Genomic DNA, 12,497 nt, shown 5'->3' on the forward strand with positions numbered 1-12,497 from the left:
TCCTTGCCACGGTAAGCGGGGAGGAGGTGGAGGGAGCAGGATTCGAACCTACGTTACTCAAGTAACAGCCATGGCGCTTAACCACTGCGCCATTCCCCCCGTAAATAGACGGTAGTTTCAATGTTTAGACCAGACCACCTTTGTTTCTGTCACAGGCTTTTTGGTTAATTTAATCGGCCAAAAATATATCGCTCTCTCTAAGAGTTCTTTGGTTGGACCCACAGGTACAAACAAAGCCGCAATTGAGTCGTGGCTCAATTGTGGATCGCGCCATCAGGGGTGACCCCTGGGACTACCGAAACCTACCGGTACTATAGTTGGTTGTAAGGGTAAAAATCAATCCCCCTGTACCATGTCCGCTGGTGTGGGCTGCGTGGGTTTTGACGATTTTGGTGATAGTCTTGAACAAAAAAAGTATTTTGTGTATTTGATGGTTCCCACGAACAATTAAATTAACAAAGGCCCACGCATACATATATGGCGACAAGGGGCGGTTTTTTTTTTTCGCCTGCTACCGTGGTAGGGGGTGACGAAACCTTGGCGTTAAAATTGTATAGCGACCTTTTTGCGCAACCGTCCCTACGAAATATTTACATTTATATTACCCTGTTAATTTAAACCCCCACTTTCACCCGTGGACTTGGTCTGATTACTCTCAAGGAGGACTTGCGTTTTCACAGGTAGTGCTAATGTCAAAGTAAATGTTCAAAACATACACAAGAATTGAAGTAGTGTCCCTGCCAGGGAGTAAGCAATATTTACATATACACCCACCCTCCTCTTGTACCACGTCAATGCAACCTCAACATCAACTCGCCGGCCCAACACCAACCATCCATGAAATCACGGCAGCCGGCCTTCCCCGAATCCCCCCCTGCCACATCCTCTCCGTTCTCCCCTCACGCCGGAGTCTGAACGTTGATGTTGCTGTTTCCGGCGCTGCGGTAGCCCTCGGTGGCGACAATCATGTAGTTGTGGTTGCCCATGCGCATGCCGGCGCGCTCCCAGGCCTGGAAGAACTCGCCCGTGTTGACGGTGCCGCTGTTGCGCTTCTGCTGGCGGATGGCCCAGTACTGCTGGAAGGTGCGGGTCCCCTCGATGGAGGGCTGGTTGACGCGCGTCGACTCGTGCAGAGTGTAGGTGCCGCCGGCGGCCTGGAGCGTGCCGCGCGACTGCGCGCTGTTGCCCGGGTTGTACTCGCCGTAGTTCTCGAGGATGTAGTACTCCACGAGCGGGTTCTGAGTCCAGCCGTAGATGCAGAGGTACTGTTGGGTGGGAGGGTGAGTTTGTCAGCTCAACGGGGACGGAAAGCAAAATCAAGAACGATGCAAAGAAAAAAAAACACTAACAGCATTGCCGTTGTTGACCGGGTTAAAGGTGCCCGAGTACGTGATGCTCTTGGAACCACCCGGCATCCACCCCTTGCCGCCGACAAAGTTGCCGCCCGACTGCCACTGAACGCTGTAGCTGCCGCCGTTGCCGTTCTGGTACTGCACCGGGGAGGCTCCGTCGGTCCACCACGAGTAGTAGTAGCCGTTGTGCCTGCCGGTCGAGGACGGCGTCGACTGTCGCCGCATGAGCTGCTCGAACGGGAATCCCGTCATGTTGCCATCGGGAGCGGGGATGGCGAGTGCCGAGCCCGCAAGGGCGACGACGGCCGTGACGATGGAGGTGAAGGAGACCATTGTACTTTTTTTCTTGATTCTGCTGACGGTAGCTTGGCTGTTCTGGACTTGGAAGGGATGAGGCTGGGTGAGGATGAGCTGATGGTTGAGACTGGATGTCCGAGATCTTAATCATCTTATACTCGAAGGATGGGCCTCTTGGCGCCACTGCCACCCTGTATTCAATCTGATATAGACCATCCTTTCATTTCCGGGCAAGGGACATGATGCATTATTCTTGGTCATCGTTTCTTCGGTATTGACGAAATGATCTAGCGTCTTTACCCAAACCGTGGCCGCTGGGACCTCTTGGCTCTTTGGAAGATGTTTGAACCGCACCTTTGTTGGGTGGTCTGATTGGAGATTCGACCATGATGGTGACGGAACCCGGCGATGGTGGTGGTTAAAAAGTCTTGGAACTTCTTGGCTTTTGTCTTGGCTCCGTTGTTTCACTTCCCAAAGGAGCATGCCGCGATCCACAGTGGTGTTATTTGGTGAGCTATATGTAATATCCCTTGGGAGATTTCTGTCGCAAGAGTTGGTTGGACACAGAGTCGTCAGGTTTTCTGGTGGTCTTTCTACCTCCGGCTCTTGGTCGTCGTATTCCACTGCCAAGGAACGTGGGGAAAGGAGAAAAGGGATGCGGGCGGTTATACCGCGTAGAGTTGGTTCGAGGCTTGGACGGGACTTGATATGTGCCAAGAGTCGCCAACACGGCAGAAATCCCCGCATTAACGCTCCAACATGCCGTTTCCTCGCATTTAGCCGCCAAAGGAGAAAAGAAATCTGGGGCGAATTTGGGGGCCGCAGCTATCGGAGCAAAGCTTGGCCCAATCATGCAATCCAGCCGCAGACGGTTTGCATATCCTCCGGGGTAAGTGGTATTGATGACGATCGACAAGATCCACAGCCCAAAGAATACCTCCTTTTGACAAAGTGCCGATCTCTTTATCCTGTTTGGAACGTTTTCTTGACGTAAGGGAGCCATGCCGACTTTAGGCTAAAGTCCAGTGGTACCCTAGTCTTGGTTTGGACCCCAGATTTGTGCCTGAACTCCTGACGCCAGCGACTTGGTTGAATAGCCTATATTGATTCCCGAGACAGCGCCCGGATATCATTGCCGTGGTTGATGAGAAAGTGGCATGCCGACATGCAAGATGGCGAGCTAAGTGCCGCGTGATATTACCACGGCACCATCTTTGAGTAAAGCGAGATACTATGGCTCACGTGTTGCGGTGATTGGGCTCGCGACAGACGGCTCATTTAGGAAATATAGAAGTGACATGGCAATATTGATGAGGCTGTTTGTCCGGAACGACGGCTGCAAATCCTGGTTCGGTCGCCGAGATATATGGTCGTGATCAGGGATCGCACTGGTAGAATGATGAACCTCAAGGGTCCCAGAATAGAGCTTGATGCGAGTTAGAAGCGCCGGGGGATTATCGTACGAGCTGCCTGATGTTGATCATTCCAGTCCGGAGCAATTGACCAGAGCCAGCTGATAGACATGCCTGGCCATAGATCCTGAAGACATGAGGCTGTATATCACGACAAGGTAGCTATTTTCCTCAGGCTAACGCAAGTGGTGAGTGCTTGTAACCAATTCACATGAGCTGCAACCAGCCGAGGCAGTGGCAAATTTGAAGACAAGACCATAACGACCGGTGACTGCAGCCGGCTCTCGCACGGTTGCCTGCCAAAAGACAGTCTTTCACTCTCATGCTAATAGATTATGAAGAATCTCCGAGACAAAGCGCAACTTCAGGACTGGGTCTTTCTGCAGGCCTACTGTACATCCCAGGTTATCCAGATCGTACGGAGTGGGTGTCGTACTCTCAGCAACCTGCATCACGCAATCTGCCCAGAAAGCGGGCTTTGATGGTCAATATATTACACCTCAGGCAACCATCCGGGCCGGTTGGTTGCTCGGACTTGCGGGAGTGTGGTTGGTCCATGATTAACAATTCCTGCTCACGTGTTACGACCAGATAGTTGGGCCGGTACCAGGGAGGCCAGGTGGGGTCACACCCCTCCTGACGACACCCGCCCAGAGAAATCACCGACCGGCAGAAAGAGGATTACATAAGAAGGAATCACGTGACCTCACGTGATTGCCAAAAGAGTGATCTCAGTGATCATTGAGGGATCACAACAGATCAAGGGAAGTGATCTCTGCGATCTGTGACAGATCAGGAGAGATCACATTCGGAACATAGTCTATATAAGGCACGCTCATTACCATGTAGATAGATTCGATTCTAGGATTGCTTAGCAGCAATCAAACTCTAGTTAACCTCAATACTTACTTGAGAACGATCATAACTTCACCCCCAGTCATTGAGAACCCCAGTTACCCAGTCAGACGCTCAGTTGCTTCAACCCACTGTACTTTACCCTAAGAACAGGTTACCCCGATACCTTGATCGTAACATCACGCTGGTAAAATACAGCGATTTTCCCCATATCTTTGAATTAACTCGCATGTAAGTTACGGTGATGCTCGGCCCTAAAGCATACCCCAAAGCTTAATATAATAAGATTAACTTAAATTAATGGAAGATTTGATTTTAATAATTAGCCATGATAATTTATTTGTATAATGCAAATAATTTAGATACAATATTTTACATGACAAAAACATCAATTTTAGCAATGATCAATAACAATTTTAATAAATAGTAGGATTTATTTCCACAATTATTCATAAGGGGAAATTATTTACTTTAACAACGAGCAATCATAATTGTGTCAAATAATACGAGTAAATTCAACTTGTAATAGGATTAATTTTTACCATTTTATGGGGAAAGTACTCATCCTAGCAATTAGCAGGAATAAGTTTGATAAGATTTTCTTTTATAATATATAATAATAATAATTCCATACTATCTACTTTCCTCTGCCTTTTCCGTGGGTGGTTACGTGCGTGGATTTGCAGGGTATACTAGGCCACCAGTGGCGAGATGCGAGGACATTGCGGCCAGAGATATTTGCCACTGAGCTGCAAGCAAGTCACATCCAACCATTCCAAAGCTCATCAACTTGGTCGGGTTTGCCAAAGTGCGCAACACTCGTCATAGAAGGCGGTACTGCCCCGCAGGAATCTCCTGGCCGCGCCCACCTCGTCTGGGATCATAAAGGCGATCGTGGTTGCGGATAGTCCGATGGGTTCCGTGAGCATGTGTCCGCGGAACTTGTTTTGACCGGGGACAGGAGGGTAGACTTGGATGAAGTCACCGTCTGTACTCATGACTCATGAGACAGGGCACTGAGCCTTTTGATCCCAGATATTTATTGTATAGCCAGCTTTGATGCCTGTGGACTGATCAGTTGCTAACCAATTCAGTACAACGAAGCCAGGCAATCAAAAGGATCACTCTCCCAAATAATGCAGACAAAGCCTCTCCCGAGTCGCTAATGACTTGGATACGACCTTCATAGCGGGAGATGTTTTGGGATAGGCCTGCAGGGCGTGAATCATGAATGAGAGCAGGACCTTGCGGCTCTCCCGGGCTGGAGGCTGAACCTGGCTGGAAGGTTGACAGTAGCGACACTGGCATCGTTCCGCTCGTACGGCGGCTCCGTCACGACCACCACATCGGCTAGCGGGTGAACCGGCGATCCTTACAATCGCAGTGGCCCACTGGCCACCCTGCACGAAATAGCACTTGCAATCTCTTCCATTCAACCCATCAACGGCGCTTACTCGGCCAAGTCTCATTCTTAGAGGCTATTAGAGAAATGGATTCATAATCAAAATTGTGGGAGATTGAATTCAAGTAATGGGGCAGTGACAAGAGGCAGCGGGAAATAAAAGGTTAATTTTTGAGATGTCAATGTTGAACAACGGGCGACGATTTCACTACGACAGCTTGTTTAGAGGGAACAGAAATTATTCAAGAGGCTCAATACTGTGGTTGACCGTCGCTTAGGCCTTGGTAACGGACATGGGGACATTGGGGTTAGTTTGTTTACGTGAACAACTACGCACGTGCGAGAATGCATAGACACGAATATAATATGATTCAAACCTGACCGGGGCTAGCCAGCCAGGCTCTCATAGCGTTTGTAATATGCACGAATTTTTAACTATGATAATTATACTAATATTAACGTATTTCAAAAACCTGTTTAGTTTTACAATTACGCTTTAATTACACCTAATGCAATATAAATAGTACAAAGTGGGAAGCTCTAAGACTTCCAACGGCGGTTATTGCCTTGGTTTAATACTTTTCAGATTTTTATTTACGTCTTCAAAGTTTATCCAGTATTTATAGGAGTACAATACTTGTGTCGAGGATTGCAAACAAAAGAACCGCGAAATGAGTTCGAGGAAACTTAAAAAGTTTTACATAAACGAGTGTATACACCTTCATCCTACTGAAAATCCGGGTCCACAGGGTACTCGCCAATTTCCAGCCTTGCCTGACGCCGAAGACGATATGGATGCGAAAAGGGGTTCGCAACGGCCAGGATGGCGTGAGTATGTACATAGCAACTAGGGGGGTAACTTTGACATGTAGTTTTGGTGTTTGGCAACGGTTATATCGTTAAATTGGTCTCGTTTCGATTACTGAGCTGCTGTTTAACTACAGCCTGGGTAAAGCGAATAAACAAATAGTCTCTCTTTTACTAGAATTCCAAAATCCGTAATGAATTAGAGACAACGGTTTTTAATTGTTTAGCGGTTATTATATTCTACTCCTCTAATGAAATAGGCTCCATTTGCATTCGGTATTTCTTGATAGCAATGTCGGTACAAAATAAGTAAAACATAAACTAACAAGGATATTGGCGATAAAAGCCACCCTGATATTCAAATTGTAATACGTGCACGTAGACAAGTAGTTGTTACAACCTAGAGTACAATGTCAAACCACGACATTAGTAGTCACTGCAATTCTGGAAAGTCAAGTTGTGCGACAAAGCTACAAACTGGCTCATTAGACTTTCAGTAGGTTAACCTGACAAATTAATCTGGCTCTAGTCAGTAGTCACCGACATGAAAACCAGAATCTCTTCCAAGTTCTACCTAAGCCAGACTCTTCTCAGCCGTGGTATCCTGCAGACCCGCCTTCCTAGCCGAACCATGAGACGACCCGACCTCGGCCCCGTCAATAACATCTCCCGACACATCAGCAGGCTGGTTCTCGGGACGCTCCTCCTCCCTCACATAGTCCCTAGGCTCGCACCACCTGGCCTCGACCAGCGCGGGCGGGAAGAACCTGCACAGGACCCAAAACACGCCGCCAGAAATGAACAGGCCGACCCAGTAGGCAAAGTAGTAGAACCGCGTGATGCCGACGGGGGCGGCAACGCCCATGTTGTTGAGGAAGCCGTAGAAGTTGGGGATGATGCCGAGGATGTAGGCAACGTAGGCGCGGATGTTCCAGCCGTGGGTGTAGTAGTAGACGCCTTTTTCGGATGGCGTAAAGGCGTCGGGGATTGCGATGTGGCCGCGGCCAATCAGATAGTAGTTGACCAGGAGGATGCCGGTGATGGTGGCGAGAAAGACTTGGTACGAGGACAGGAACGAGACAAAGACGCTCGCGGAGCCCTAGTCATGAGTTTGAGTTAGAGATGGCGACTAATCACGAGGGATCAAACACGACATGCTTACCAAGAGATACCACGGGCAAATGGCAAAAGAAATAACGGCACAGATAAAGAAACCCCTCCGGACGGTGACGTATTTCGGAAACAGGGCGGCGATATCGTTACCCGCCGGCAGGGAGTTTTCAAAAATACTGCTAAAGATGCAGCTGTAGGCGAACATGGCGGCGAGGAAAAAGCACCCCGCGCGGTTGGCGGCGGTATACTCGGCGGTCTGGAGCATGTCCAGCATGGTGATGGGGTTCCAGACCAGCTCGCCAAAGATGCGCTGGCTGGATGCGCAGACGAGGTTGCCCGAGATGGCGACGACCAGGTTGGATATGGGGAAGCCAAACAGGTTCCCGAGCAGCACGTCGTTCTTCCTCTGGGCGTATCGCTGAAAGTCGGAGGCGTTGGAGGCAAAGGTCGCGCAGTTGGCGGCCCCGAGGAGGAAGAAGCGCACCACCAGCCACGTGTGCGTGGATCCCGTCGCCGCGGCCGGCTGGGAGACGACGGACCCGAGCCCACCCGCCTTGGTTGCGGTCCAGGCCACCATGGCCACGGCGGAGACGGCAAAGACGCCCAGCTTGATGTAGACGAGGATGCGCAGCTTGGGGATCGGTATGACGAGGAAGAAGCAGGTGATGAGCCAAAAGATGGCAAACCCAATCATGCCGGCCGACGTCAGCGCAGAGCCGGCCCCCATCGTGTCTGGCAGTTCGGCTATCCGCGGGGTCAAGGCGTGGAGCATCACATAGATGCACTGCCCTCCCTGCACCATGTTGACTCCGTTCCACACCACGGCCGAGACGGCGCGGTTAAAGGTGGGCCACCACGCGCCGTAGACGCCAAACGCCGTGCGGCAGACGACGGGGAATCCAATGTGGTAGGTGGCTCCGGGGCGGCCGTTGAGGGCCATGATGACGGAGATCAGTATCTGACCGCCCAGTGCGCAAGCCACCGACTCCCACATGCTGAGGCCAAGGGCCTGACCGGCCGATGCGCCATACCAGTTGGAGACGGTGGCGACGGCGCTGAACCAAAAGGTAAAGTAGGTCCGGTGCGTCCATGTCCGGTCGGCCAGTTTCAGGGGTCGCAAGTCGTCATTGTCGAGAGTGAGCTTCTTGCCCTTGATGTCCTGGGCTCCGGCCGCACCGAGGGAGATGGACTTGCCAAAGACCCGCATGTCGATGCTGTATGCGAGGTGCACGATGGAGTCCAGAATAATTCGAGAACAGTGGTCATGGTATGGGTGGATCGTTGGATGACATTGTCTTTATATCAAACTGCCGCATTCATGGCAGGGTTCTTTTTTTTTTTTTTTTTTCGCCGTTATCAGCTTGGCCAGGGCAATTGACAGCGCTTGAGTGGCATCCCGGGCGACGCAATTCTGGCTGGACCCATTGTGGCGCCCCCATGGCAGCCCCATCAAAATAACGACCCAGATACGATACCATGTACTCGGGGGGATGTTCGTTGTGGACCCCCCTTAGACACAACGAAAACAGCCCGTGAGTATGCAGCTCCGATGGACGCACCGAAAATGCCCGAAATTTAAAGGATGCTCGGGTGTTTGTCATCCTATCTCGTGAGTCGTGATAAGCCAAATCTCCATCTGATTCTCCGCAAACTCCAGGGAGCCCTGATTCGCACCCAGACTCGCCCATTGACTGGACCTACGGGTCCATAGTCTCCGCAACTACTCCGTAAAGCCCAGCCGCAGATAAGAGACTGAACTGCGACCCGCTGCCGAAAATCAGTTTGAATTTTACGCGTCTCCGCATCGTGCGACGGAAGGTGGGTTACATTTGCTTTCCCGAAAAGTGCGAAGAGAATTACAAATGGATTGGCAGCCAACGCTCAACTTTTCCAAGCAGCAGACAAATCCGGTGGTCAATTGATCAGCGACGTTAAACAGTAAAGATGGCCACAATAACAGAAATCGCGGCTCCGGCCCCCGAGACCTACAAGCTGGAGCTTCACTCGGCCTACGGCCCGGTCTACCGGGACGTGCTCCGCACCCCGGCCAGGGATTGCACCTCGTCCGAAGTGCCCGTGATCGACCTCACCAACATCAACGGCACGGACGACCAGCGCCGAGCACTAGCCGAGACGGTCAGGGAGGCGGCCGAAAACACGGGATTCTTCTACATCAAGAACCACGGCATCCCGGAGAGCACCATCGGCGCCGCCTTTGCGCAGGCCCATGCCTTTTTCACGCAGCCGGCGGAGCTCAAGGAGCTCGTCTCGCGCGACAGGTCAAAGTTCTTCAGCGGCTGGACCAAGAGGCACGGCATCCAGATCGCGCCCACGGACAAGCCCGACAACCGTGAGGGGTTCAGCTTCCGCTACGACCCGAGCCACGACCCCGAGACCAAGGACCCCGCCGCGGTGCCGGAGGACGTCGCAAGGTGGCTCAAGGTCGAGGACTTTATGTGGCAGGGAACTGCTCATCTGCCGAATTTCAAGCGTGACCTGGTGACGTACTGGCAAGAGTGTGTTACGCTCTCGAGACGCATGATCAAGATCTTTGCCAGGGCGCTGGACGTTGATGAGAATTACTTTGATGATGTGGTCACCTATCCGGGAAGGTAAGTTTTTATCTTTTTATATTTTCTTAAGCGGTAACATCAGTACACAGACGCGAAGCCAACACCAAACAGTGACAGCGTCTTCAACTACTACCCCAAGAACGAAGGCTCGGCAGACGCCGTCGACATAGGACTGGGTGCCCACACGGATCTGCAGTGCTTCACCTTTCTGTGGCAAGACGACGTCGGCGGGCTACAGGTCCTGACCAACGAGGGTCAATGGGTCAAGGTCCCTCCCGTCGAGGGCACCTTTGTGGTCAACATTGGCGACTTTCTGCAGCGCGTGTCCAACGACCGCTTCAAGTCGACGGTGCACCGAGTCTACAACCACGCCCCCAAGGACCGCATCTCGATGCCCTTCTTCTTTGGCTTCAACCACAATGCCCAGTGTTCCGTGCTGCCGACCTGCACGAGCGAGACGAACCCGGCAAAGTACGAGCCTATAAGCTGTGGAGAGGTGAGTATTAACTTGTATTGCTGTCTTGTTGGTTTATTCTATGCTTGTGCCTCTCAACTAACAGGATGTTTACAACCACAAGTGGTGCCGCTTGAGATTTGAAAAGACATATAGCCATTCCCAAGAGAAGAAATAAACAAGTTGGCTTGACATAAAACCGTTTCAACACTGTAGAAATGCTCCAATGTCATGCATTAAATGGCGTTGCCGCGTTGATGGCATGAAGTTTGCGTGGCATGATCACAAAGTAAACCACCAAGAATATCAGTACGATGATAAAACGAGCGATTTACGAAATAGCCTGGCCAATCCTAGGGACCACGCATGTCTGCAAAAAGTAGAAATACTTGGGGGCTGTTCGTTGTGGGCCCCCTCAAAGAGGGGGTTGCAAAACCATGGGTCAGTACAAAACCCTGGGTCACATATTAATTGTATGGACTTGTATCTTCTTTGGTTAATAACTTTATATCCAAATCACTTATCCAACATCAGCGGAAGCCATTTCATCCGTTGATATTGAAATATATTACATTATTTTGACTTTAAGTTTTATTTATTTTTGGCCGTACTTGCCTGCTATATGAAAATAAAATATAAGTAATCTTTTGAGAAAAAACTAAATAATTGGTTGGTATTTATTATAGCGCAATATATACTAAACATTTACAAAGTATAATAGAATATTATATCAAAAACTATTATTAATGGCTTCCACCGATTTATTACAAATAACTCAAATAAAAAGCTATTAGCCAAAGAAGTTACAAATCCATACAATTCCGCGAGAGCGTTTTCGTGCTTTGAGAGAAAGCTCCTGTAAACTTGTTAGCCCATTTTTTGGCGTATTGATCTGCTATCGTCTGTTTAGCTCAATACAATTTTATTTGCATACACCGAACGCTTTCTGTATCTCGGATAATTGCGGCAACGCGGTGCACATTCCTATTCGCCCTCGTTTGTATTAAACTCAACCAGCTATATGCTGCCAGGCTGCAAAACTCGTCCCACTTGCCAGGAAAACAGAGTTTGACGGGATGAGCCGAGCAGACAAATGCCAAAAGCCTCCCGGCGGGGACTCTGTGAGTTGATGGTCTCAGCCTTTCAGTGGTAGTGCCCAAGGAGCTGGAATCAACTTTCCAATACTCTTCAGTGCACATCTCTTTCCAAATAACGTATTCTTCCTTGTTAACTTGTAAAGCTGAGCAAGGGTTAGAGATGGTATTATGCACAAGACCAAGCTTCCCGGTATCATGTACGTAGCGTTCTGCTTGCCATTTTGTCTGGCTTTCTTTTTCAAAATAGAGACGAGTCACAAAAGAAAAAAGTCTGTTCGATATGCATTTGCTATTTAATTGCGCGAAAAAGGATATGCTACACAGAAATAGCATCAGTTATTGTAAATATACATTGGGAAGATGCTATGACCAAGGTCAGGGTCTTTTTTTTTTCTACTTTTTTTTTTCTCAAGCCACGAGTCTTATGTTACGACCAGACAGTTGGGCCAGTACCAGGGAGGCCAGGTGGGGTCACACCCCTCCTGACGACACCCGCCCAGAAAAATCACCGACCGGCAGAACAAGGATTACGTAAGAAGGAATCACGTGACCTCACGTGACTGCCAAGAGAGTGATCTCAGTGATCTTTTGGGATCACAACAGATCAACAGAAGTGATCTCACTGATCCAGTGAGATCAAGGAGATCACATTCGGAACATAGTCTATATAAGGCACGCTCATTACCATGTAGATAGATTCGATTCTAGGATTGCTTAGCAGCAATCAAACTCTAGTTAACCTCAATACTTACTTGAGAACGATCATAACTTCACCCCCAGTCATTGAGAACCCCAGTTACCCAGTCAGACGCTCAGTTGCTTCAACCCACTGTACTTTACCATAAGAACAGGTTACCCGATACCTTGATCGTAACATCTTATATAACCCCTGAGACCATGCTCGGTCTATGCCGATTAATTGATTTCCAAGAATAACACGCATTTATAAATAGCACCAAAATCAAATAACAACAACACCAGGCTATCCTGATTGAACTCTGTTTATTAGTTGCCTCACAGCAATTATAAATTACATCAACGCCCACCTTTGCCTTTGCCCATTACCGACAACTCACCCACATTCTTTACCAATCACATTCTTTTATATTTTCCTCGCATCGTATTGCTAGCCATA

At 49.5% G+C, this 12,497-nt stretch overlaps 4 protein-coding genes and 1 pseudogene across 5 annotated transcripts; 1 reads left to right on the top strand and 4 right to left on the bottom strand.

Annotated features, from left to right (window-relative positions):
- Window positions 1-27: 27 nt before the first annotated feature.
- MGG_20169 lies at window positions 28-99 on the bottom strand (annotated as a pseudogene). Its single transcript has one exon. The product of its transcript is annotated as a tRNA-OTHER (tRNA).
- Window positions 100-899: 800 nt separating this feature from the next.
- On the bottom strand, window positions 900-1,792 carry MGG_07955 (endo-1,4-beta-xylanase I; the record flags this gene model as incomplete). Its single annotated transcript, XM_003713152.1, has 2 exons — window positions 1,350-1,792; window positions 900-1,265 (listed from the first exon to the last, which is right to left on the bottom strand). The coding sequence occupies exons 1-2, from the start codon at window positions 1,683-1,685 to the stop codon at window positions 900-902; spliced, it is 702 nt and encodes a 233-aa protein (XP_003713200.1). The 5' UTR covers window positions 1,686-1,792.
- A 3,245-nt stretch (window positions 1,793-5,037) lies between these two features.
- On the bottom strand, window positions 5,038-5,621 carry MGG_16975 (uncharacterized protein; the record flags this gene model as incomplete). The annotated part of the gene is made up of 2 exons (XM_003713153.1): window positions 5,038-5,394; window positions 5,577-5,621. 2 exons carry the CDS (start codon window positions 5,619-5,621, stop codon window positions 5,038-5,040), a joined length of 402 nt encoding a protein of 133 aa, XP_003713201.1.
- Window positions 5,622-6,563: 942 nt separating this feature from the next.
- Window positions 6,564-8,586, bottom strand: MGG_07957 (uridine permease). Its single transcript, XM_003713154.1, has 2 exons — window positions 7,288-8,586; window positions 6,564-7,224 (listed from the first exon to the last, which is right to left on the bottom strand). The coding sequence occupies exons 1-2, from the start codon at window positions 8,443-8,445 to the stop codon at window positions 6,700-6,702; spliced, it is 1,683 nt and encodes a 560-aa protein (XP_003713202.1). The 5' UTR covers window positions 8,446-8,586; the 3' UTR covers window positions 6,564-6,699.
- Window positions 8,587-9,050: 464 nt separating this feature from the next.
- Window positions 9,051-10,662, top strand: MGG_07958 (naringenin,2-oxoglutarate 3-dioxygenase). Its single transcript, XM_003713155.1, has 3 exons — window positions 9,051-9,850; window positions 9,923-10,307; window positions 10,390-10,662. Exons 1-3 carry the CDS (start codon window positions 9,183-9,185, stop codon window positions 10,441-10,443), a joined length of 1,107 nt encoding a protein of 368 aa, XP_003713203.1. The 5' UTR covers window positions 9,051-9,182; the 3' UTR covers window positions 10,444-10,662.
- Window positions 10,663-12,497: the final 1,835 nt, after the last annotated feature.

Source organism: Pyricularia oryzae, chromosome 3 (assembly GCF_000002495.2).
Source record: "Pyricularia oryzae 70-15 chromosome 3, whole genome shotgun sequence".
In the NCBI taxonomy this organism is placed as follows: domain Eukaryota; kingdom Fungi; phylum Ascomycota; class Sordariomycetes; order Magnaporthales; family Pyriculariaceae; genus Pyricularia; species Pyricularia oryzae.

Coding starts and splice junctions, on each gene's coding strand:
- MGG_07957 (XM_003713154.1), bottom strand. CDS start 8,445: ATGCGGGTCTTTGGCAAGTCCATCTCCCTCGGTGCGGCCGGAGCCCAG. Junction 7,225..7,287: donor TTTGCCCGTGGTATCTCTTG/GTAAGCATGTCG, acceptor ACTCATGACTAG/GGCTCCGCGAGCGTCTTTGT.
- MGG_07958 (XM_003713155.1), top strand. CDS start 9,183: ATGGCCACAATAACAGAAATCGCGGCTCCGGCCCCCGAGACCTACAAG. Junction 9,851..9,922: donor GTGGTCACCTATCCGGGAAG/GTAAGTTTTTAT, acceptor AACACCAAACAG/TGACAGCGTCTTCAACTACT. Junction 10,308..10,389: donor AGCCTATAAGCTGTGGAGAG/GTGAGTATTAAC, acceptor TACAACCACAAG/TGGTGCCGCTTGAGATTTGA.